This window comes from Pleurodeles waltl, chromosome 5 (assembly GCF_031143425.1).
Source record: "Pleurodeles waltl isolate 20211129_DDA chromosome 5, aPleWal1.hap1.20221129, whole genome shotgun sequence".
Classification (NCBI taxonomy): Eukaryota; Metazoa; Chordata; class Amphibia; order Caudata; family Salamandridae; genus Pleurodeles; species Pleurodeles waltl.
This window is the reverse complement of record NC_090444.1, coordinates 1,804,399,993-1,804,426,767: the sequence shown is the minus strand read 5'-3', so window position 1 is coordinate 1,804,426,767 and position 26,775 is coordinate 1,804,399,993. Positions and strand designations below refer to the sequence as shown.

At 47.9% G+C, this 26,775-nt stretch overlaps 1 protein-coding gene across 2 annotated transcripts in view; it reads right to left on the bottom strand.

The window, feature by feature from the left end:
- The window catches only part of LOC138296819 (zinc finger protein 318-like), a 326,727-nt gene that overhangs the window by 266,849 nt on the left and 33,103 nt on the right, over positions 1 to 26,775 (bottom strand). For both annotated transcript variants that reach the window (XM_069236273.1, XM_069236274.1), the window contains exon 2: positions 14,818 to 14,954. In XM_069236273.1, the coding sequence (XP_069092374.1) occupies positions 14,818 to 14,954 (137 nt within the window). The remainder of the gene's footprint in view (positions 1 to 14,817; positions 14,955 to 26,775) is intronic.

Below are 26,775 nucleotides of genomic sequence, written 5' to 3'. Positions count from 1 at the left end.
GTAAGGGCCCCTTCCAAACCCCAGGGGCCCAAAGGCACTCCAGAGGGGTCTCGTCATCCACATATGAGATGTAAGGCCTCATAAATCTCTGAGTTTGGTGCAGGGTCGCTCAGCCACAAAGAAACCAAGAGGCGTGGAGTGGACCCAGGCACAAGCTATGCAGAGAAGCAATGATTCGAGCAGAGTTGTCATTCCTGCACCCCATCCACAGAATTGGAGCATCGCAGTGAAGTTGAAGAGCACTTTGATTTCTTACATTTGTGGAACTTACCCAACGACTGACTAGGATGACGATCATCAGGAGAGGTTCCAGAAGCAGTCTTGGGACCTTCCACGCAACTGGGATTCTGAGCGTTGCAGGGGTTCCCAACGACGGGTGGCGTGGACCTTCAGGGAATATTCCCACAGCTTTGTGGAATCATGGGGCAACAATCCTCGCATCCCTTAGAGTTGTGGTCCCACTCCAAGCAACACCAACAAACCAAGGGTGAGTGTCACAGACATCTGCTTGTGACAGGCAAGACAGGGTTTGAAACCCACTAGTTTAAGGGACATCCCTAGCACACCAATCACACCAAAACAGCTCAACAAAAAGTCAGTCAAAAAATTGACTTGGGGTAGCTCTCTCTGGATGAGCACTGACTGCTGTGGAAAGAAAGGAATTTATATCAGTGCGCTCAGGTGGTGCCTTTATGGGCACTGTATGCACCAATCCCGCGAAGACAACAAGACCCGAACAATGCCACACACCAGCGCAGGAGTACTGCTGAAGAATGTCTACATCCAGTCTGCAGACAATTCTATGGTAAAATATGAGACTAGAAGTCTGTATCAAATTGCATCTGCATTGTACTAGCAGTATATTAGACACAAATAGGGACTAAGGTAGATTGGAAAAAGTAATGAAAAACACCTCTTTGGTGATTTGGAAATGAGCCAGTTGTTTATCCACACTGCCGGTCTGCTCAAGGCCGCGAGTGGAATGCTCTCAGATAAGATAAGCATGTTCAGGGTGGATGGGAGGGGAGTACAGCATTGTCAGATAATTCATTGCTGTCAAGGTGTTTAATGATTAATGACCCCCATCCTATCCTTGACCACTAATTCTCCCTTTACTAAAATGTTTAACTGTTAATCAAGCACCTGTGTTTGACTTGTATATACTGCTTTTGAAGTTTTTGTACATAAACCCTGACTCCAAGGACAGAGGCATTTCTGTGAATATGTTCACTAAGACCCTGCTGTAGCAGAACAAATAAATGGTGTATGCTGGAGACCTCATTATTCCCTCCTCCTTCACTTTATGGTGTGAAATTATTTCAGCTTTATCAACGTTCTCTATGTTGGCATCACTGCCCAACTCACCAAAAAGCTCCAAGTTGTACACAACAGAGTAGCAAGACCTACACTCAAAATCCCACATTGCAAGCACATATCCCTAACACCTCAAAGATCTCCACTGATTAGTGTTTTAAAAGGGTGTGTTTGTGGATAGGTAAACACTAAACACACACACACACACACACACACACACACACACACAAGGCCCAGCATACTTCAACAACTGCATTTTCTTCCACGCAGCTGCAAGTCAGTCACTGGGCAGACTGCTCCTCGCCCACATTTCATGCATTCGCCAAGCTAGAGCTGGAGGAGGAAAACTATCCTACATCACCCCTAAAGCCTGTAAGGTACTTCCCTGTAACATCAGAGCTGCCAGCTCCATCCTTGAATTCAGGAAGACACTAAAAACCAGGCTCTTCCGAGAGACCCACAGACAGGCCAAACCCCTTTCTTCACGGGCACTGGGATACCCTTCCGAGTGATGTATGCAATATCAATAGAAGGAAAATTTTACTTACCAGGTAAGCATCTGTTTGTGGCATGTAGTGCTGTAGATTCATATGCTTTGCATACTCCTGCCATCTAGTGTTGGGTCCTGAAGCATGCAAGTTATTTTTCTTCTAAGACTTCTTACGAGTCACAAGGTAGAGCGACTTCTCCTCTTGGTGATAATGTGCATGGGCATCTATTCCCTTGTTAAATTGTTTTCCTGCAGACAGGTGAGGATGGAGTGGAAACTAAGTAGAAGTAAAGAGATGTTCATGCAACTTGCAAGGTAAAAACTGCAATGGCCACAGGTGTCCGGGGAAGAGGGTAGGCACATGTGAATCTACAGTAATACATGCCACAAATAGATGCTTACTGGGTAAGTAACATTTTCCGTTTGATGGCATGTGTGGCTGTAGACAGACATTTTTTGCATAGACTGTAAAGCAGTGCCCTCCAAAAATGCAGTGGCTAACCAGTGGGTATTGCAGTTGTTTGTCCATAGCACTGCCTGACTTGGCGTGCTAAAACATCCACACAATGCTTAGTGAAGGTGCCCAGTGTAGACTATGCAACTGCTTTACATATATCTGCTACAAGGACATTGCCCAGGAAAGCCACAGTAGCCCCTATTTTACGAGAAGAGTGTGCTCTAGGAGGTGTAGGTAAAGTCCTTTTGGATTTAAGGTAACATGTGCATACATTTGACTATCCACCTAGCAATGCCTGATTTGGAAATGGTTAATGTATGGTGAGCCCTTTCTGCAACTGAGTCTGGGTGAGGAAACAAAACAGCTAACTCCACTGACTGATTAAGGTGGAAATGGGAGACCACCTTGGGAAGTAATTTTGGGATTGTGTGAAGAACTACACTATCCTCATGAAGTTGGAAGAATGATTCTTCAAAGGCTAGGGCCTGGATCTCACAGACACGGTCCGAGAAGTCATGCAAACAAAAATGCAACCTACCTTTACTTTGGAGGGAGCAATTTTGTAGTATATCAAATGTTGGACCCATAAGTCTTGTTAGAACAATTTTAAGATTCCATGCAGGTGGGATCTGTGGTGAACTAACTCTTAAGACCTGGTATCTTAAATAAAGGCAGGTGTTTTTTATTTTGCAGCTAGGCAGCTTCTGCTGGCAGATGTAAGCATATGGAAGTGAATGCAAAGCCAGAACACTGTAGATGTAGCAGGTAACAAACAATGTCTTGTATTGTTGGATTAAATGGAGTGATACTCTTATGACAGTAACAAACAAATCTTTTCCATTTAGCCCCATAACATGCTCTCGTAATAGGCTTGCAAGCTTCTTTGAGAACAGTCATACAATAAAGAAGGAGACTGAGAACCAAATTCCATGACTTCAGCAGCCAAACTGCTAAATTGAGTTCCTTGGGATTTGGTTGCCTAATCTCTAGGATTCTGAGTGAGAAGGTCTGAGTTGGCAAAAAGCTTATCATGTGGAACTAGTGAGAGTGCTAGTAGTGTTGTGAACAAGGGCTGTCGGGCCAAAGTGGGATTTACTAGTATTAGTGCCATTGATGTTTGTGCAAGTTCCGAAATGTATGTGTGTGAAAGGTGTGTGAGTGTGAAAGGAGAGAGAGAGAGAGAGAGAGAGAGAGAGAGAGAGAGAGAGAGAGAGAGAGAGAGAGAGAGAGAGAGAGAGAGAGAGAGAGAGAGAGAGAGAGAGAGAGAGAGAGAGAGAGAGAGAGAGAGAGAGAGAGAGAGAGAGAGAGAGAAGAGAAAAAAAAAAAAAAAAAAAAAAGAGAAAAAAGAGAAGAGACAAGAGAAAAAAGGGTAGGTCGCTCCCCTGCCCACGCGGCGCCACCAGATCCTGACTGCCCTCCTGGTCGTGAATGCTGTAGGTCTGTTTGATTGTGCTCCTCTCTACTCCGTGTACCCTGTGCTCTCCCCCTGAGTGCTGTAGGTCGATTGTGCTCCTCTTTTACTCCGTGTACCCGTGCGTGTGATTTTCCCCCTGAGTGCCCGGTCCGTGTAACCTGTTCTGTGCCCCCCCCCCGTGCATCCGCGCCGTTTTTCAACCCCCGCCGACTTTTCCGCCCTATTCTGCGCCTTGTCTTCGTTTTTTTTCGGCCTCCTCGCCACTTTTCAGGCCCTCGACGCTCTTCCCGCCTTTTTCTCCGCCGCCTCCCGCCTCCCAGCTGACCCCTCCTCCCCGGCTACCCCTTAAATGGCGGCCGCTGCGAGGCAGAGGTAGCGACCCCGGACCCTAGGGTAGGTCGCTCCCCTGCCCACGCGGCGCCACCAGATCCTGACTGCCCTCCTGGTCGTGAATGCTGTAGGTCTGTTTGATTGTGCTCTTCTCTACTCCGTGTACCCTGTGCGTGTGTTCTCCCCCTGAGTGCTGTAGGTCGATTGTGCTCCTCTTTTACTCCGTGTACCCTGTGCGTGTGTTCTCCCCCTGAGTGCTGTAGGTCGATTGTGCTCCTCTTTTACTCCGTGTACCCGTGCGTGTGTTTTTCCCCCTGAGTGCCCGGTCCGTGTAACCTGTTCTGTGCCCCCCCCACCCCCCGTGCATCCGCACCGTTTTTCAACCCCCGCCGACTGTTCCGCCCTATTCTGCGCCTTGTCTTCGGTTTTTTTCGGCCTCCTCACCACTTTTCAGGCCCTCGACGCTCTTCCCGCCTTTTTCTCCCCCGCCTCCCAGCTGACCCCTCCTCCCCGGCTACCCCTTAAATGGCGGCTGCTGCGAGGCCGCGCAGCGGGCGCGCCGAAGGCACGCCTAAGGCAAGCCCGTCTGCGCCCGTCCACGTCTGGACCGCGCCCAGCGCCCGAACCCCTGGCCCCCGCGACCCCCACCCCCCCCCCGCCTGTTCTACGACACTGCCACCCTCACCTCTCTCAACCCCGGCCGCACGCCGGGCTGCAACCACGCCACCCCCAAAGCGAACCCACGGACCCTTCTCCTGCCGCAACTGCCGTTTCACCTGCCTACGAACTCACATCGCGCCCAACAAGAACGACTCCCCCGGAAACAACCTCGACTGCATCCTGATCAACACCCGATCCGTCCACAGGCACGCCATCGAACTATGGAACCTCATTGACGCTACAAACCCGGACATCGCCTTCCTCACTGAGACCTGGATGAACCCCTCCTCGGCACCCGACATCGCCATAGCCATCCCCGACGGCTACAAAATCATCAGGAAAGACCACACCAACCGCACCGGAGGTGGCATCGCCATCGCCCACAAGAGCTCCATCCGCATCTCGACCTACGCCGACGACTCATTTCCCGACGCCGAACACCTCCACTTCTCAATCCACAGCGACCCCAAGACCACCCTCAGAGGCACCCTCATATACAGACCACCAGGACCACGCACAAAGTTCAGCAAAGACATCGCAGACTTCGTCAGCCCACACGCACTCCCATCCACCGACTACATCCTCCTAGGGGACCTCAACTTCCACCTGGAGAACCGCACCGACAACAACACCACCACCATACTGGACAACCTCGCCAACCTTGGACTGAAACAACTAGTCATCACCCCCACCCACTACGCTGGACACACGCTCGACCCCATCTTCTCCTCCAGCAAACACATCTCCTTCAGCCACACCACCGAACTCGCCTGGACGGATCACAGCTGTGTCCACTTCAGTTTCAAGAAGACCAACGTACACCACCACGCCCAGCAACCACCAAGAAGACAGTGGAACCGAATCACCACTGAACAACTCACATCAACCCTCTCTCAGAACCCTCCCAGCAGCACTGCGGACCCCAACGAAGCCGCCAACAACCTCACGAGCTGGATCTCAGACTGCACCAACCTCCTGGCCCCCCCTGAAGACCCAAGCAAACAAAAACAGCCACAAGAAAAACTCCTGGTTCAGCCCCACCCTCAAGGACTCCAAAAAAGAATGCCGCACCCTCAAGAAGACCTGGCGCCTCAACCAAACCGACGAAAACATGTCTGCTCTCAAGAACGCCACCCGCAAACACCACCAACTCCTCCGCGCCGCACGAAAATCAGCCTTCCAGAACAGACTAGACAACAACGCCCACAACAGCAAGGAACTATTTGGCATCGTCAAAGAGCTCTCCAACCCAGACGCCGAAAACAATTCCATCCCTCCCTCACAGGACCTCTGCAACTCCCTCGCAGCTTTCTTCCACCACAAGATCACCGATATCTACAACAGCTTCACCACAACCAACACGAACCCACCACCGGAACCCACCACCGACAACACCACCATCCACACCTGGACCCCAACCACCACCGAGGAAACCATCCGCATCATGAACTCCATCCACTCAGGATCACCATCCGACCCCTGCCCGCACCACATCTTCAACAAAGCCGACAACATCATCGCACCCCACCTCCGAGACGTCATCAACGCATCATTCACCACCGCCACCTTCCCGGAGAACTGGAAACACGCCGAACTCAACGCCCTCTTGAAGAAACCAACAGCAGACCCCACCGAACTGAAAAACTTCCGGCCCATCTCACTCTTACCGTTCCCCGCCAAAGTGATTGAGAAAATCGTCAACGCTCAACTCACCATCGCCCTGGAAACCAACGACTCACTCGACCACTCACAGTTCGGCTTCAGAGCTAACCACAGCACTGAGACCCCCCTCATCGCAGCCACGGACGACATCAGATCTCTGACCGACAAAGGAGAGACTGTGGCCCTCATACTCCTGGACCTCTCTGCAGCCTTCGACACGGTCTGCCACCGTACCCTGATACGTCGCCTCAGCAACGCCGGCATCAGAGGCAAGGCCTTGGAATGTATCATCTCCCTCCTCTCCGGAAGAACTCAGAGAGTCCGCCTCCCCCCCTTCAGATCCACAGCTACGGAGGTCATCTGCGGCGTCCCCCAAGGTTCCTCCCTCAGCCCCACCCTCTTCAACATCTACATGACCCCCCTGGCAAACATCGCACGAAAACACAGACTCAACCTCATATCCTACGCCGACGACACCCAGCTCATCCTAGCCCTCACCAACAACCCCACCTCAGCAAGAACCAGACTACACGAAGGCATGAAGGAAGTAGCGAACTGGATGACTGACAGCCGGCTTAAACTGAACACAGAGAAGACGGAGGTCCTCATCCTCGGCCCTACACCCACCGCATGGGACGACTCCTGGTGGCCCCCCCACCCTAGGCAGCACTCCCCAACCCACCGACCACGCACGCAACCTCAGCTTCATCCTGGACTCATCCCTCTCCATGACCAGACAGGTCAACTCGGTGACCTCAGCATGCTTCAACACCCTCCGCATGCTCCGCAAGATCTTCCGCTGGATCCCCACCGATACCAGGAAGACCGTCACCCACACCCTCGTCACCAGTCGCTTGGACTATGGGAACACTCTGTACGCCGGCATCACCACCAAGCTACAGAGGAAACTTCAACGAATCCAGAACGCGGCCGTACGACTCGTCCTGAACATACCTCGCCACCACCACATCTCCGGACACCTGAAGACTCTTCACTGGCTTCCAGTCAACAAAAGGATCACCTTCAGACCCATGCACACAAAGCCCTGCACAACCTCGGACCAAAACTCATCAACCACCGCATCTCCTTCTACACTCCTCCTCGCACCCTACGCTCGACCGGACAGGCCCTGGCAGCCGTGCCTCGCATCCGCAAAGCCACCGCCGGAGGCAGGTCCTTCTCCTACCTGGCAGCAAAGACCTGGCACTCTCTTCCCAGCCACCTTCGCGCCATACAGGACCACCTCTCCTTCAGAAGGCAGCTCAAGACCTGGCTCTTCGAGCACTGATCCATCCCTCCCCCCCCCCCCAGCGCCTTGAGACCCCCACGGGTGAGTAGCGCGCTTTATAAATGCAATTGATTGATTGATATGCAAATATCCCTGGCCATACAGCATTACCTTTTGATAGAGGGTGTGGGAAACTGGTGGTGAAGTCTGGGCATTTTGCATTATCCGCAGCTGCCAACAGATACATTTGTGAAAATCCCCACTTTTGGAAGTAAGGGAGGACGATTCAGGGGTGGAGTTCCCACTCATGGACATTTTGTCCCATCCTGCTGAGGTCGACAAAATGTTTGCCTTTTCTCAGAAGGTGTTCCGTTAACAGATGAATATTGTGATGGACAGCCCAACGTCAAAAGGCCTAAGAAATTTGTCATGACTGTAGATAATGTGCCCCAACCCCATGGCCCCCGCCCCTCCCAATCATATTGCCCATCAGGTGAGGTGTGAACACTTTCAACGTTGGGTAAACAGCTTAAACCTCTTGGTAGTTGATGTGGAGATAGTGGTGGTTGGTGTCCCAGAGACCTTGGACTAGGAGATTCTATAAGTGGCCACCCCAGCCTGTCCGTGATGTGTCAGTCGTCAGGATGATGTGGTGAACGGGGTCAAGAAAAGGCCGCTCCTTTAACAGGTTTTTAGTATTCCACCACTGCAGAGAGCAAGGAGTGTGGCTGTCTATCAACACTAGATCCTATGTCTGACCCTGTGACTAAGACCACTGTTGTGCTTGGCATTCCAACAGCAGAAGCATGTGTAGTCGTGCATGAGGCACAATGGCGATGCATGAGGCCATCATACTCAGTAGACGCATGGCAGTTCTGTCACTCTAACTGGCTTGAAAAGATGGTAGTATCATTTTGGAAATGTTATATACTTGTTGTATTGGGATAGGCTAATCCCACATGTGTGTTCAGAATAGCCCCTTGATATGGCAGAGTCTGTAAAGGATGAAAAGGAGGTTTTTGGAAACTGTTGGTGAAGCCTAGTTCATGGAGCAGGTCTATTGTAGTTTGAGAGTGTTGCTGACACAGAGAGAGTGCTGGCTTTGATAAGTAAGTCATCGAGATATGGGTAAACATGGATGTTTTGTCTGCGTAAATGTGTTGCTACTACTGCTAGACATTTGGTGAATACCCAAGGTTCAGTAGTCACCCCGAATGGAAGGACTTTGAATTGGTAATGATTGCCTGCTATCACAAAACTGAGGTATTTGCGATGTGCTGGATGTATGGGAATGCTAAAGTGGGCCTCCTTCAAGTCTAGGGCTGAGAGGAAGTCTCCTTGCTGGAGCAGTTGATCACATTTTGGAGACGACAATTTTAAAAATGCTCTGACAGGACAGAATGATTTAAGAGCTGGAGATCCAAGACTGGCCTTCAGGATCCATCATTTTCAGAGATTAGGAAATATTAGTAGAATACTCCTGACCCTTGATGTTGTAGAGGGACTGGTTCTATAGCTCATTTGAGAATGAAAGCTTGAACGTCCTCCAGAGAGTATCTAAGTGCAAGGTGGAATGCTTGGAGGTGTGGTAATGAGCTCCAGACAGTTAGCATATTGGATAATGTATCTTACCCCCTTGGCCTGATGTTATTGATTGCCATGTGGGCAGAACATATTGTAATCTCCCCCCACTGGTGTTAAATGTTTGGGGCAGGGCAGAGGAGGGAGTTATTCTTTTGCAGTGACTGTAGCACCATGTGGGGGAAGTGCAACTGCCCCTTGCCTTGGCCTTGTTGCCCCTATAGGAGCTTGTATAGTGACCTTGGGGAGAGGAGTGATGACCCTGGCCACAGTGATACGACAAAGAGGCTTCTGAGGATGTGGTCTTGAAGTCAGCTCAGTAAATGGAGCCGGAAAATGAGCAAAGAAGACTAGGTGTCTGAAGTTCCTTTTTTTCCAGGGCCAATAAACCTGGGGAACGTAAATATGTTCCTTATTGAAAGGGACGTTTAATAGGGTTTGTTGGAGTTCTGGCTTAAAGCCAGCTACGCTGTAATACACTATTACTGATCCACCCCCTCCAGCCCCAATCAGCGCTATCTGCTGCATCCATCGCACAACAGATGGAGGACTCTGCTTGCACTCAAGACATGCCCTCTCTTTTGTGCTCCTCTAGGACGTACTGGCGGAGTTCCTCCATTTCGTCCCAATCTGCACAATCCTACTGTGCCAGCAACCCCATAGAATTACCAATACACCAATGATTAACAGACTTCGCTGCCAGCCTCTTGCCACAAGCATCAGTTAGTTTGCTCTCCTTGTCAGGAGGTGAAGCATCACTGATAATCTTGGTTTTAGACCTCGTACAAGTGCTGGTAAAAATTAGTGAATCGGGTGAAATGTGTACCCCCCCCCCCAACATAAATAGGGGCAGATGCAGGCCTTCTACTTTGTCGACCCTGAGAGTGCTGATCCTAGTTTGCACACAGTCTTTAAAAACACCCTCTGTATGCCATAGCAAACCTTTCAGCATACAGAGATTCTGATTTGCCCTAAGTGCTGAAGAAAGTCTTGAAAAGGAAATCATCTTTCAGAGGCTCTTTATGTAGGTGGACCTCGTGATATGTTGCAACCCCGCCAATAAGCTCCAGAGACTAAATGGAGTCATTAGGAGAAGGACTAACAGGGTATGAATCAGGATCAGTGTTCCCCTGAGGGTGACGTCCAAGGATCAGAAAGTGAAGGTGTGGTACCATATGTATCATCCCCTGTCTCATGCCCACCTATAAATGAGTGTGGGGAATCTTGAGGTGTGATATCAAAGGGATCACTTTGAGAGTGTGATGGAGACTTAAGGTGGTGAAGGTCATGGAGTGAGGGGTGGAAGTGGCGGGGGAGGAGGCGGTAAAGGGCTAGTGCCCTTGTCTGACTTCCTCTTTTTTGATGGCACCAGTAGATCAATGGCTTCAAAGGCAAGATGGCATGTGCATGGTGGTGGAGCAGTGACCAATGGTTTGGTCAAGATGCACCCCTTTTGAGGCTGTATGTGAATTTTCCGCTGGCGGGCACAGTTTCTCCTGTAGTTTATAGAGAATTGGTTCCACTGGAGTGCCCGAGTCGGATCTTGGAGCCAGTTTTGAAGGCTACAGACCAGAGACGGATTTTAGTTTCGCTGCTGAAGTGGTCGGCACCAAAGATGGAACTGGTTGGCTTGACGTGGGAGGGCCATCTGCGCTGAAGTGGTCGGTTTAAGGGGTTAAACTGATGTTTCGCCACAGAGTCCAAGGGTGGGGTGTCAATCAATTTTATGATGCAGACCATGGCCTGCTGTTAGTGGTGGCCTGGGAGCCATTTCTTTGGTGGAAACCAAATATGTTTTGGGTTGAGGAACAGGCACTTCTATACTCACAGTATAATGAGCAGACGAGACATCATACACCTAGGAGGAGGATTTTGAGCTCTGAGTTGGAACCCTGAATGGAGAACACCTCTTCCTCCTCTGCAGAAGCACCAGTAATTTCTTGTTCCTCTTCCTCAACATCATGGTGTCCGAAGATGTCAGGAGTTTCTTCGATGTCTCTCCACGTTGCATTTCTTTTCAACGTGCCCAGGGGTCTCAGAGAACCTTCTTAGAACGAAAGGAGCGTCAGGCCTCGCAATCTTCCTCCCTGTGTTCTGGAAACAAACAGGTTACAGACCTGATGGAGATCGGTCTGGGGATATTTGGCATGGCAGTTCTGGCAGAAGCAAAAAGGCATCAGTTCCATCAGCAGGGCATTGTCTGATGAAGTCGGAGGTAACAAACCTAAGCCTGAAGGACCATTCACAGTGTGTTGATGTGAAGAGCAATAGTTTTCAGAAAGTCGATACGCGTTCGAAAACAATACTGATGAGGGAGAGGGTGAAGCGCGAACCGAAAAGAACATGAATCTGTCTTGACCCGGAGCGCGGAAACACACGACTGAATAGAACAGCATAAAGAAAACAATTTAACAATGTAGTTGATGCTCATGTGCAATATCACCAACACTCAAAACTCAAAAGATTTCTTCTAAAGAAAAATAAATTGTACACATTTGGCCCAAAACTAGATGGCGGGAGTATGCAAAGCATGTGCATATATACATCCACAAATGCCATCAAACATAACATACCAGAGCACAAAGGCTACGTCACAGTTCCGCACTGTGACCAATCAGGTTGCCATGGACCTTTCAAGAAATTAATCACCTTCTGGTAGAGAAATTAGACAAAGTAATTGCAAATAATACTCCAATTGATTGTATTACTAAGGTGTTTCAATCTGTAGGTGAGCATCCTCAAGATAAAACATCCTCAATTTATAGAAAATCACAATGCTCAGGTCTCAACAGCTCGTAAAAGCTCCATAGGTTTGGTCCCATGCTGGAGCCATCTCACATACTGTAGAAAGCTGGCTCCTTAGATAGTATACCAAAATTAGGTACACTGTGCAAAGAGTCCAGGGGTTCCCTTACTAGTGGAAAGGGAATTGCACTAGCAAGCCCAAAATGCTCTCTTAGGGGGTAGTGTGGTCAAGCAGCCTTAGGCTTATCAGAGAGGAGTGTTAGACATTTGCTGCATGCACACAGTCAATAAATGATAATATGCCGCAGTAAGGAGATCCACACCAACTTATTACAATAACACTTATCTTTATGATTTTAGGCACCAAGATCATCACGATCAGGTAAGTACATTTCAAGTTATGACTTTTTACAGGTTTGAAAAATCAGTGCGATTTCTGAAGCGGTAATGTTATTCTATGGAGGAAAGGCATAAACTGCATACAAGTACTTTACATCAACTCATAGGACCAGTCTTCTGGAGTTAAGGCAAGTATAGGGTGAGGTTCAAGGCAGCACCAATAGGTCACTTCGGAAGGCCTGCGGCGTCTGGGTGCACAGATTCTTTTCAGCATTGGATGCCATAATGCTATCCTATGGGTAAAGGGACATATACTTCATTTGGGCACTTAGCAAAAACTTATAGGTCAACAGGTCATTTTCGGAGGCACAAGGGCGTCCGGGTGCAGAGGTGCTTTTCAGTGTTGGATGCCCTAATGGTCTGGTTAGAAAAATGCTGCAAGTTGAGACGGGGGGGGGGGGAGGAAGATCAGGTCTCAGGATGCTCTCCTTTGGCCAGGCACAGAGGTGTCCTGAGATGTTGGGTTCTCACTCGTGGTAGAGTGCGTCCTGCACAAAGATGCTGCAGGCGGCAGAGTGAAGTCCACAGTTGGCAAACCTAAGGTAGGCTTCGTCTCAGTAAGGGCGGGGGACCACATTGGAACATTTGGGCCAGTGGGCACGGGTGCAGTGGTGCCTTACAGTGTCTGATTTTGGCAGGAGAGCAGCTCTGCTATTCCACAGAAGCGCCTGGGTCTCATTTGAAGGCCGGCAGTCTTCAGAGGCTTTTGGAGGCACAAGCAGTTGCAGGACAAGTCGTCTTTGGAGCCAATGTCGAGGAATGCACAGAGGCCAGTGGGGCAGGGACGAAGTCAGCTGCTGGTCTTCTGTTCTTGCTTTTGCGACTCTTGAGGGTCCGTCTTTTTCTTTCAGGTTGGCAAGATCTGATTTTCTGGTGCCAGGGGCTCGTCTAAAAAATGAATTTAGTGGTGTTAGGGAAGTAGCCAATGGGCTACTTACCCCTGGGGCCACTATGCCCCCCTACAAGACCACTTCCAGTGTGAAGTGGTCTTAGCCCTATGCCAGAGTTCAGAGTTTTGCCAACATCAAGATGGCAGACTTTGAAATTTCGGGTCCACATCAGGCAGCTCACCTTACGGTGGAACTGACCTGAGAGTGAACACGCCTTCCTGATTACTAATTTCTCTGCCTGCCCAAGTGCCAAATGGACCCTGGGGCAGGCTGGAGGGGGTCATCTCTTCTAAGGGAAGCCAGATCTGCATACCAAGCCCTCTGCCTGGGAATGCAGATTTGCAGGTCATCCTGGTCGGAGCGGTGTGTTACCATCCCTGCCAAAGCAGGCTTTGTTCCTGGCCACCGAGCGCAGAAGTTCTCACACTTCAGAGTCTGAAACATGTCTCTCAGTGGCAGGCTGGCTAAAACTAGTTGGCCTGTAAACTAGCATTTGTTAGTGTTTTCATGGGGTACTTTTAAGTTGCCCTCTGGGTACTTGTATGAATAAATCCATCACTGGATTCAGTGAGGGTTTGTTAATACGAGATGGTGGATACCAAAAATCCCTATTTTTAGTTTATAAATCATTTACCATTGTTTATGATGTGCCTCAGGGTTTTAAGTGGGCCAGGGCCTACCAGTGCTCAGCACAGCCAGTTCTTAAAAGTAGGTGCTGAAACCGGTTCCTATCGAGCTCTCCATTATTGCGCTCGAACCGAGGATAAAAAAAAAATCTTAACTCAGCAGCAGTACCACCCGTCACTGCCATCGATGTAACTTCAAAGAGACTCGTTATAGTTATTTCACAGTTTCATAGTTTCATCACTGAAGCATTTTCAACATTATATACAACTAAGCGGTTGTTGTACTTGTTTATCTTACGTAACTGACAACCATTAACAAAGCCAATAGTTTTGGCTTGTTTTAGGTGTAACGTCAGTGGTTGTATTAATATATCTGGATGCACGGATTTAAAGAAGCAGCAAAATACCATTTGGGTAGCACACTAGGCTGAGGTTAAAAAAATTAATTAAAAAAATACGTAAATTCACCGAGTAACATGACTGTTCTTGCCAGAACAGTCTGCTTTTTATGCCAACTTCAAATGTGTGCATGAGAGGGGTGTATAGCACTGTTCGTTAATGTACTCAATCTTATCACTAACACTGAAACTCAAAACGATCATTTCTGTGAAATAAAACAAGAACACAATAACTGATGGAGCACAGAAAGACTAAACTAAAAACAGATGTGTGCTGTAATTGAACCTAAGGGGACAACACTTGCCTGCAGCAGTTGGGTATTTACCCGATTCTTAGAATAAACATGGCACAGCTGTGCATTATACATTAAAACTGACAGTAAATACACACTTCTTTTTACCATTTAATGTTGAGAATTTGTTCACTGTCAGAATAGCAAAATTAAATCCATACTGTGCCATTTTCCAGAGCATTATTGTATTTGATGAATTACAGTTCTGTGCAATAGTAGGTTAAAAGTGCTCTGTATTAGGTGTAACTATCTTCAGTGTTTCACTTATACAAGAATTGTAGTATTTATTTGGTGCTGCACAAAACTCAGCATCCATGGGTCTCTCCCTACCTGCTGGTGTCGCTCACATCATCCAGAGAGCATGACAGCCTCGTCCGCTCCCGTGAACTGCGGTTGTAAAAGTCATTCCCCACAGTTATCCGCAAGCTCTCTTCCACCTCTGCATGATCACTGAGAGGTGACCATCTCTGCAAAGAACACAGACATTGTAAACGGTGGAAGAAGCAAGGCATAACACTGTGCATTAAGTCACAAAACAGGACTCAACAGCAAAGCACCAAAATGCAATATCCCCAAAAAGTTAAAAAAAAAAAAAAAAAAAAATACAAGATAAGACTCCGGTCCCACTTTTCCTTTCACTATTTTCTTACACAGCTTCCATTTGCGGGTGAACAAATGAAGTTGTTCACCGGTTGCAGGAAAATCTGACAAAGCCTCCAGTCAATGTATTGAAACACAGCCAGCTCATGTACTGTCTAAAGAAATTAGGCAAACCAGATGTACAGGCAGTGGTGGCTTATCTATAAGGGGTGCCAGGGCAACCAACCAATCACCTTGCTCTGCCAGCAGTTGCTTGACCGGTTACCTTTTGCATGAAAACAAATCTCATGGATCACTTGTATGTAAAAGCTGTAATGTCACACTGTCCGCAGTAGAGGGATCCACTGGCCTATGGCACATGTGTCAGGCAGCGTGCTGTTCCAGCCCAGCCTTCCACAGTAACAATATATGTATGACTTGTTTCACTAACTTCACACAGAGGAGCATATCAAAGCGGAGCTTCATTCGGGGCTTGTGAGTCATGCATCCCTTTGCCCAATCAGAAGTCAGAATATAAAAAAAAAAAAAAAAGGGGTGTGCCTTCAACTCTATCCCAGCTTCTGATAGGGTAGAAGTGGACCTAAGTGTAGCACGCCGACAGCAAGAGATAGGAGACAGGAGAGTCGGTGTAAGGAAATGCCTCCTTGGCATGGTTACCCCCTAACGTTTTGCCTTTGCTGATGCTACGTTTTGATTGAAAGTGTGCTGGGACCCTGCTAACCAGGCCACAGCACCAGTTTTCTTTCCCTAAACTGTACCTTTGCTTCCACAACTGGTACAGACCTGGCACTCAGATAAGTCCCCTGTAACTGGTACCCCTTGTACCAAGGGCCCTGATGCCAAGGAATGTCTCTAAGGGCTGCAGCATGTCTTATGCCACCCTGGGGACCCCTCACTAAGCATATGCACAATGCCTCACAGCTTGTGTGTGCTGGTGGGGAGAAAATGAATAAGTCATGCCAACCTCACACTGCCTGTGGCATAGATGAGTCATCCCTCTAGCAGGCCTTACAGCCCTAAGGCAGGGTGCACTATACCACAGGTGAGGGCATATGTGCATGAGCACTATGCCCCTACAGTGTCTAAGCACAACCTTAACATTGTAAGTGCAGGGTAGCCATAAGAGTATATGGTCTGGGAGTCTGTCAAACACGAACTCCACAGTTCCGTAATGGCTACACTGAAATCTGGGAGGTTTGGTATCAAACTTCTCAGCACAATAAATGCACACTGATGCCAGTGTGCAATTTATTGTAACATACACCCAGAGGGCATCTTAGAGATGCCCCTGAATACCAGCCCGACTTCTAGTGTAGTCTGACCAGTTTCTGCCAGCCTGCCACACACGGACATGTTGCTGGCCACATGGGGAGAGTGTCTTTGTCACTCTGTGGCCAGGAACAAAGCCTGTACTGGGTGGAGGTGCTTCTCACTTCCCCCTGCAGGAACTGTAACACCTGGCGGTGGGCCTCAAAGGCTCGTCCCTTTTGTTACAGTGCCCTAGGGCATCCCAGCTAGTGGAGATGCCCGCCCCTCAGGCCATTGCCCCCACTTTTGGTGGCAAGGCTGGAGGAGATAATAAGAAAAACAAGGAGGAGTCACCCACCAGTCAGGACAGTCCCTAAGGTGTCCTAAGCTGAGGTGACCCCTGCCTAGAGAAATCCTCCGTCTTGAGTTTGGAGGATTTCCCCAATAGGATTAGGGATGTGCCCCCCTCCCCACAGGGAGGAGGCACAAAGAGGGTGTAGCCACCCTCAAGGACAGTAGCCATTTGCTAGTGCCCTCCCAGACCTAAACACACCCCTAAATTCAGTATTTAGGGACAACCCAGAACCTAGGAAACCAGATTCCTGCAACCTGCCTGCAGAGAAGGAGGAAGATGAAAACTGCTTTGGCCCCAGGCCGACCAGCCTGTCCCCAACTTCGAAAACCTGCAACTAACGACGCTTCCGACAGGGACCAGCGACATCTGAAGCCTCAGAGGACTGTCCTGGACTAAAGGGCCAAGAAACTCCTGTGAACAGCTGCCCTGTTCAAAACCAGCTACTTCTTTGCAATAAAGAAGCAACTTCCAAAGACTGCACGTTTCCCGCCGGAAGCGTGAGACTTCTCACTCTGCACCCGACGCCCCCGGCTCGAGATTCAGAGAACCAACACCTCAGGGAGGACTCCCTGGCGACTGCAAGCCCGTGAGTAACCAGAGACGACCCCCCTAAATCCCCACAGCGACGCCAGCAGAGAGAATCCAGAGGCTCCCCCCGACCGCGACTGCCTGTAACAAGGAGCCCGTCGCCTGGAACCAACACTGCACCCGCAGCCCCCAGGACCTGAAGGAACCGAACTTCAGCGCAGGAGTGACCCCCGCGACCCTCTGCCTAGCCCAGGTGGTGGCTGTCCCGAGAAGCCCCCCCTGTGTCTGCCTGCACTGCTAGAGTGACCCCTGGGACCCTCCACTGTTTCCTACCTGAAACCAGACGCCTGCTTTGCACACTGCACCCAGCCGCCCCTGTGCCTCCTTAGGGTGTGTTTTGTATGTCTACTTGTGTCCCCCCCCCAGTGCTCTACAAAGCCCCCCTGGTCTGCTCCCAGAGGACGCAGGTACTTACCTGCTGGCAGACTGGAACCGGAGCACCCCTGTTCTCCATAGGCGCCTGTGTTTTGGGCACCTCTTTGACCTCTGCACCGGACCGGCCCTGAGCTGCTGTTGTGGTAACTTTGGGCCTGCCTTGAACCCCCAACGGTGGGCTGCCTATGCCCCAGAACTGAGACTTGTAAGTGTTTTACTTACCTCTCCCAGGAACTGTTGATTTTTGCACTGTGTCCACTTTGAAAATAGCTTATTGCCATTTTTACAAAGACTGTATATGATATTGCTTTTATTCAAAGTTCCTAAAGTAGCTAAGTGAAGTACCTTGCATTTAAAGTGTTTACTGTAAATCTTGAACCTGTGGTTCTTAAAATAAACTAAGAAAGGATATTTTTCAATATAAAAACCTATTGGCCTGGAGTAAGTCTGAGTGTGTGTTCCTCATTTATTGCCTGTGTGTGTGTGTACAACAAATGCTTAACACTACCCTCTGATAAGCCTGCTGCTCGACCACACTACCACAAAATACAGCATTAGAATTATCTACTCTTGCCACTATCTTACCTCTAAGGAGAACCCCTGGACTCTGTGCACACTATTTCTCACTTTGAAATAGTATATACAGAGCCAGCTTCCTACAGTCAGGAATCGTGGGCCATCAAAAACGCTTACCCCAGGTAAGTTGTGTGTGTGCAAGAGTGCATTTAAGTGTATACATGTGTGAGTAGGGTGACATCCTTGCGGTTAGGCCTCTGTAAGAGGCATAGCATAACATGGCAAATACATTCTATATTTTTTTGTTTAATGCACAAGTGCTGGCTACAGTACACCAGGGCCACGATCACAGGTCACAGTAGGCAGTCTGTGTCCAATATAAAAAGCTGCTGTGAAGAGACCATATGGCCCAGTCTATTTCCTACACTGGTGACAAGAGTGTCTGCAAACTAACCATAAATCATGATCTCCTAGATTCACTAGCTTGCCTTGTTTACATTACTCAAGTATGTGGAATCACTCGTGGCATGCTAGGGTGCATCCTAACTGTAGCAGATCTTGGACTAAGACCAAGAACAAACTGCATACAGAGCAACACTTATTTTGGGTTCCTTGTGGATGCTACATGCTAACCTTGATGACTGAGTGTGATTACTACTTTCAGGGACTTTACTCAACTAGTGCCTGCTCAAGACTGTGTATTGTACTGCTTACTAATCCATAGAGAAAGTCTTAGTGTTCCAATTATTCCGTTTAAATGCATCTTAGGCTAGTCCTTTCAACATTCAGTACTCACTACCCAGGATTCTGAGTGGTGTCTGTGTAAAGTACAATGTACACCTTCCTTGGAGAAGATGTGATCCAACAACCAATGCTGCAGACTTTGGAACGGGGAGCCAGGTTTGAGTCCTGGCGTCTGCTCAACTTCTGGTGATTCTGGGCAAATCACGTAATCTCCACTTGCTTAATAACTAACATATGAATCGGACGTTGTGTAATGTCATCTGGTGCTTGTGTAAAGTGCTCCAATGCTCCTGGGGTGCGTTTGTGCTTTATAACGCTGCATTGAAGGAACACCCTGCGAGTGCAAGGACAGCATGGTTGCTGTTTATGTGGAAGGGACGTCTTATGCTTTTGTCTGCACTCTTCTGTCCAAAAAAGTATATTAAGTTTTCTTGAAATGTATTTGGCAAAATACACAAAATTTTCAAGGGGGGGGTAAATGGGGGAAGGCTCCCGTCGCACCTACTCCTTAAACTCAGGCCTGCTCGCTGCATTAGCTAGCGTGTTACACTCTGGATGAACCATTTCGCTCTACGACTTTCAAAATCCATCACTGTGCCCTGCAGTGAAAGCGTAACCCACGCCTTTTAGCCCCATCAGCATGTCTTCCTGGTAGCTGCTTTCACTCTCCTTATTATCACTGGCTCACAGTGCAGGGCACCGAGGATCGACCACCGTACTGTTATTGGAGTGTTAATTTCTTACACTTGGGACAACGTCAGCAAATGACTGCCTGCATTAACTGGGAGTGAAAGAAGCTTCTGTCCTTAAATGCTATAAATCATGCCTTGCAAGCGAATCCCAATAGGCGAAGACCGGAAACTAAACCTGATACCAGATCCCATTCAGAGGCCCTCTGGGCTCAATTTTGGACTCCCTCCGCCCCTCCCACTTATCCAACATATATACTAAAACTCACAGAAATCCACTAAAGATGCCTGAAATCTATTTTCATAAACATCACATGCATTTGCATCTGATGGTCGTTCATAAAAACCCCTCAATATCCTGATTGCATACTTCAGAGAGATTCATTCCTAGAGAAATGCAGATAAAACTAAATCTTAACACAAGACTGAGTTTCTCCTCCTCTCCCAAATCAGAAGACTGAGCTCCCCTACGATTCGCCAGAACAGTTCGAAACGGCCACATTATCTAAATCATTGGGATTCACTGGACACTGTGCTCCATCTAGACTTGCAAGGCCACAATGACGGATATCAAATAGGGCTGATATGAAACATACCATTGACTCTGAAAGCCAACCCAAAACCAGCAATTTAGACCGCAATAATCTGCAGTACGGATTACATACATGCTCCTTAACTAGCCTGCAGAAATGCACCTTCAGGGTAGTTCTACATTAGATAGCCAAACTTGTCTCAGAACCCAAAAAAATGTCATCGGATCACCCTAGTTCTTGCATTTCTCTTAACTCCTTTCAATGGCTTTTCATTAGAAGCTAGCAGCACATACTTAACAGCATGTATTATATACAAAGCACTGCACAATTAATCAGAATTCATAACTGACAATCTTTAGTGAAAGAAAGCTCAGAAGCAAAACTCTTGTGTTTGAGAAAGAAACCTAATGTAAAGTTCTAGTTAGCTCAGCTCAATAAACTAACTTGTGAATTACAGTGTTTTGATTTCTAAACAGTTTTTATCTCAATGTAACACCCACCTAAAATGTCATTTAAACCCTTTTTTTGTGAATTTCTTTTTTTTTTTTTTTTTTTAAACATACGCTCAAATCATTTTAACATACTCAACTATAACATCACTTTAAGCATGAGTGAATTTCTGGATGATTTTTGATGATATTCAGCCACTGCTGCTGTGCATGGCCTTTGGCCATGCGCAGTGGGGAATTGGCCACAGGACCTGGCCTGTAGCCAGGCACTAAGCCCAACCCCAGGAGGGCAGCCGCCACCCCCAGGAGTGGTACCAGGAGTGATACTACTTGTTTGCAACGGAGAAATAATGAAGGCAGTAGCTGTTTGAGCCTTGTGACTTTCAGGCCCAGGTTTTGAATTTTCAGCATGAGGCAGTCCTACTACTTGCTAAGCGATGTTTAACAAAGGTCCCTGTGTATTAGGAAAAACAGTTATGTACTAAGTAAAGTTCTGCATGCAGAAATGAAGGATTCAAAAAGGGTTCAAGGAAAGCGGTCATTTTGTTTAAAAGGTCCTATTAGTTATACCAGAATATTCGTATCTCGAAAGTACATTGTAGTGTCCTGGTTGCTTCATAGCAATCTTGGATGTTTGACTGTTTATACTCTTTCCCCCTTACTAAGGCTATGTTGGATGTGAAGGAATAGCTTCTTACCTGCAACTCCAGTTCTCTCGTAGGGGTATTTCCATGATAGTCATAAGCGTTGAATAGTTCCGCCTGCTTGCGGGGACCCCTGGAGCACTTTGTCCAATATAACTTCTTAAGTGTCCATGTTCACCTTACTTCAGGAAGGCATGGCAGGTCACTTAAAAATGTCCATATGCAGCCTAGAGGAAAGGCTACAGTGTCCAAAACTCTTCATCCGGTTTGCTTTTAAAAAAGGGACAAATTTGAGATACATGCATGTAAATGCTTAAATGAGTAAAACATTTTGCAGAAAAATTCCTTCACATACCTTTTTGTACTACAAAACCCTGATGGAGTGCAGGGTAGTGTAGCCCATAGGCTGCCATTAGGAAAGAAGAAAAAGGAGACTGTGCCTTTAAGAGCAGCCAGTCCTCCAGTATCCCATCATGCCCAGAGAGAGGCAGTTACCTTAGTTATTTTTGTAGGCAGTCCCAGCTGAGAGTAATGAGTAACCTGAGTTAGTAATCTGTCTACTTCATCGGGAAGGCGGAGGGTTGCTTATGACTATCATGGAAATACCCCTACGAGAGAACTGGAGTTACAGGTAAGAAACTATTCCTTCTCTCGTAGGGGATTTCCATGTATAGTCAGCGTTGAATAGAATAGCAAGCCCATCCCCTAACCCGTGGAAGAGTAGACAGAACACTAATGAAGTACACTTTCAAGCAAAGAGGTTCCTGAGAGAAGTCTGTCCTACTTGAGCATCTGCCCTGCATCGGAGTCAAGACAATAATGTTTAGTAAAGGTGTGAATACACCTCCAAGTTGTACCTCTACAGATGTCTGCTAAGGGAACATTCCTCATTAGGGCCGACGTTGCTGACTTGCCTCTGGTAGAATGCGCTTTTGGTCTGCCAGCTAGTGGTTTTGTTAGCTAGTTGGTAGGAAAACAGAATACAGGAGACAAACCATCTCAATATTGATTGCTTGGAGGTAGCCAGACCGGTACCAACTGGATCATAATTAACGAACAATTGTGAAGATCTCCGAAGAAAACTGGTCTTATCGAAGTAGAATTTTAATACCCTTTTTACATCTAGAGAATGGAGAGCCGTCTCTGCTGGAGTAGATGGGTTTTGAAAGAAAGTTGGCAAGGAAATCGACTGGTTGACATGAAAGTCAGATATAACCTTGGGCTGGAATTTAGGGTGTGTTCGCAGTACTACCTTGGAGGAGTGAAATACTGTGTAAGGCTCGTGGGCACAGAGGGCCTGAATCTCGCTAACCCTTCGTGTTGATGTGATTGCCACAAAAAAATGCAGTCTTCCAAGTTAAATGTTGGAGAGATGACTTGTGTATGGTTTCAAATGGATTTTGCATGAGCAACGAAAGGACCACATTAAGTTCCCATGGTGGGGAAGGGCGCCTAACTGGAGGAAATACCTTTAACTCTTCTAGGAAATCTTTGATACCTGGAATCCTAAAGAAAGATGTTTGCAAAGGACTTTTTTTGTATGCCGTCAAAGCTACCAAATGGACCTTTATTGAAAAAAGAGTTGCAGACCAGATTGCGCCAAATGCAACAAGTATGGAAGAATGACATTTTCCTGGCAAGATGCAGGGTACATCCTATTAGAGGAACACAGATGCAGAATCTCTTCCATTTGAAGGAATAAGCTGAACAGGTAGATGGTCGCTTCGCCTCCTTTAGGATTTCCATACAATCCTGTGGAAGATTTAGGTGTCCGTACTGAACTAACTCAGGAGCCATGCTGCCAAATTCAAGGAGGAGAGATTGGGTTGTCTCATCTGCCCTCCGAACTTCGTCAGGAGGTCCAGTCTGCATGGTAGCCTGAGATGTGGACAGAGTGACCGTTGAATAAGGTCCAGGATCCAGCACTGCCTAGGCCACTCTGGTGCAATGAGGATCATTGTGGCTGAAGTCATTGAGTGTTTGAGGAGGACTGCTGGGATCAGCGGAATTGGTGGAAAGGCGTATAGAAACTATGCCTATCCTACAACAAGTCGCAACTGTAGTCCCAACCCTTCCGGCTCACTAGCAGTACCTCACCAATAACCCAAACAGTTAAAGGTGATTTGTGGCAGCCTTTACGCATGGACTCAGAAGTATGACATCTCAGGGAGTGTCGTGGTTAAACGGAGATTACCCCTTTCTCACAGATACATTATGTCTACCAAACACAGGCAATAACGAAGATGCAGTACTGTTTCAATAGTTTTTATTGAATACAATCTGAAATCTGCAGTAAATCACATGGACAGCAATGATTAGGATAATGAACAGTGCAAGAGATAAAATTGTAAAGACAAGAGTCGTGATTATGAAGACCCCCACCATCTTGCAATAGCATGGAAAGACAAAGTGTGTAATATGTCCTAGTACCCTATCATAATAGTCCTAACCTTCTACCTAGGGAAGAGCTGGGTATGTTAAACCTAATCTGCCAATGCCATGTCCCTGGAAGGAACCCCCAACCCTCGTTACCTTGAAATTAGGTCTTGTGCTCAGACTCCGAAGGAACACGAAGTCCGGATGAGTGTCAATGCGACGTGAAGCAATGGTATCTGGTCATAATCCCTCTGATTATCTATCTAAGATGTGATGTATTTATCAAGATCTACTTGGACCCCTATTGTAGGTTGTTCCAAAACAACAGGTAACACAGCATGCTTGGGACGGTAATTCCTAATGTGAGCACCTACAGTTTGTCAGTCTTTGTGGCATGAGTTCACGCCTTAGCGCGGTGGCACTGATAAAGCTAAACAAGATGGCCTAACGATAAACAAGGCAGCCATCTTAGAAGAATTAATTAAATAAATGGACTAAGACAAAGCAAGCTAAGGAGGTTAAAAGTCACTAGGTGACGGGGGCACAAGTCTGCAAGCCAAAGGCTAAGCTAACGCCTGTTATCCCATTAAAACAAACTGGGTTTCACTACACAACTTCTGGACAGGAACTGTCGTAGACATATGGAAGTTGACACGAAGTCCTAACAGATAAAGAAGATCGCAAGTCCACTGGAAATGCAGTTGGGCTTCTGCACAGGTGGATGCTTTGATTAGCCAGTCGTCCAGATATGGATAGATGAAGATCCAATGTCTTCAAAAATGTGCTGCTACCACAGCCATGCATTTGGAAAAAGTTCTGGGTGCTGACCTGAGACCGAATGGTAGGACGGTGTATTGGAAGTGACCTTGACCCACAACAAATCTTAGGAACTTGCGATGTTTTATCACAATGGGGATGTGAAAGTAGGCATTGTGTAGATCAACTGACCAAAGCCAGTCCCCTTGCTGAATCTGAGGATATATCTGGTGTAAGGACAGCATCCTGAACTTTTCCTTTCAGATCCATTTGTTGGCAATTTTGAGACCTAGAATGGATCTGAACTCTCTTGTCCTTTTTTGGAATGAGAAAATACTTGGAGTAAATGGCCTTCCCCCGCTGGTTGAGGGGAACGGTTTTCACTGCTTTCTTTTCGAGGAGGATGGAAATTTCCACCTTTAGAAGGCCGAGATAAGAAGTGGTGGATTTCGGCAGCATGCTTGGGAGGTGTGGAAAACCTGGGAAAATACCCATTCTGTACAATGTTTAAGGCCCAAGCGTCTGTTGTGATCCGTTGCCACTTTGCTAGGCAATTGGTGACGCTTCCCCCCCCCCCCACCGTAGTGGATAACGGAGTTGGGGGATTAAGGGGGGAGGAACTTTTCAGGGTTTTGAGGCTGATGGTTGTCCAGAGCCCTGATTGGACTGATGTGTTGATCGTCCCCCTCTGTGTTTTTTGCTGAGGTTGATAAGATCTTTGGAACTGCTGGTGAGATCTTGCAGGGAGTGTAGGAAGTTGGCTCTGTATGTACTATTTCAAAGTAAGAAATAGCATGCACAAAGTCCAAAGGTTCCCCTTAGAGGTAAGATAGTGGCAAAAAGAGAATTCTAATGCTCTATTTTGTGGTAGTGTGGTCGAGCAGTAGGCTTATCAGAGGGTAGTGTTAAGCATTTGTTGTACACAGGCAATAAACGAGGAACACACACTCAAAAGACAATTCAAGGCCAATAGGTTTTTATATAGAAAAATATATTTTCTTAGTTTATTTTAAGAACCACAGGTTCAAGATTTACAAACAATGCTTTAAATGAAAGGTATTTCACTTAGGAACTTTAGGAATTTTCAATTAGCAAAATAACATATACAGTTTTCATACACATGGCAATAAGCTATTTTACAACTGGACACAGTGCAATTTTCAACAGTTCCTGGGGGAGGTAAGTGTTAGTTTTGCAGGTAAGTAAACCACCTACAGGGTTCAAAGTTGGGTCCAAGGTAGCCCACCGTTGGGGGTTCAGAGCAACCCCAAAGTTACCACATCAGCAGCTCAGGGCCGGTCAGGTGCAGAGGTCAAAGTGGTACCCAAAACACATAGGCTTCAATGGAGAAGGGGGTGCCCTGGTTCCAGCCTGCCAGCAGGTAAGTACCCGCGTCTTCAGAGGGCAGACCAGGGGGGTTTTGTAGGGCACCGGGGAACACACAAGTCAGCACAAAAAGTACACCCTCAGCGGCACGGGGCGGCCGGGTGCAGAGTGCAAACAGGCGTCGGGTTTGCAATAGGATTCAATGGGAGACCCAGGGGTCTCTTCAGCGATGCAGGCAGGCAAGGGGGGGGGTAGCTCCTCGGGGTAGCCACCACCTGGGCAAGGGAGAGGGCCACCTGGGGGTCGGATCCTTCAGGTCCTGGGGGCTGCGGATGCAGTGTTCTTACCAGGCGTCTGGTCTTTGAAGCAGGCAGTCACGGTCAGGGGGAGCCTCTGGATTCCCTATGCAGGCGTTGCTGTGGGAGTGAGGGGGGGTCAACTCTGGCTACTGACGGGCTTGCAGTCGCCGGGGAGTCCTCCCTGTAGTGTTTGTTATCCACAAGTCGAGCCGGGGGCGTCGGGTGCAGAGTACCAAGTCTCACGCTTCCGGTGGGAAACGTGTTATTTTCAAAAGTTGCTTCTTTGTTGCAAAGTTGCAGTCTTTGGGGAACAGAGCCGCTGTCCTCGGGAGTTCTTGGTCCTTTTAGATGCAGGGTAGTCCTCTGAGGCTTCAGAGGTCGCTGGACCCTGTGGAACGCGTCGCTGGAGCAGTTCTTTTGAAGTGGGGAGACAGGTCGGTAGAGCTGGGGCCAAAGCAGTTGGTGTCTCCGTCTTGTCTGCAGGTTTTTCAGCTCAGCAGTCCTCCTTCGTCTTAGGTTGCAGGAATCTGGTTTCCTAGGTTCTGGAGAGCCCCTAAATACTCAATTTAGGGGGGTGTTTAGGTCTGGGAAGGCAGTAGCCAATGGCTACTGTCCTTTAGGGTGGCTACACCGTCTTTGTGCCTCCTCCCTGAGGGGAGGGGGGCACATCCCTATTCCTATTGGGGGAATCCTCCATCTGCACGATGGAGGATTTCTAAAAGTCAGAGTCACCTCAGCTCAGGACACCTTAGGGGCTGTTTTGAATGGCCAGTGACTCCTCCTTGTTTTT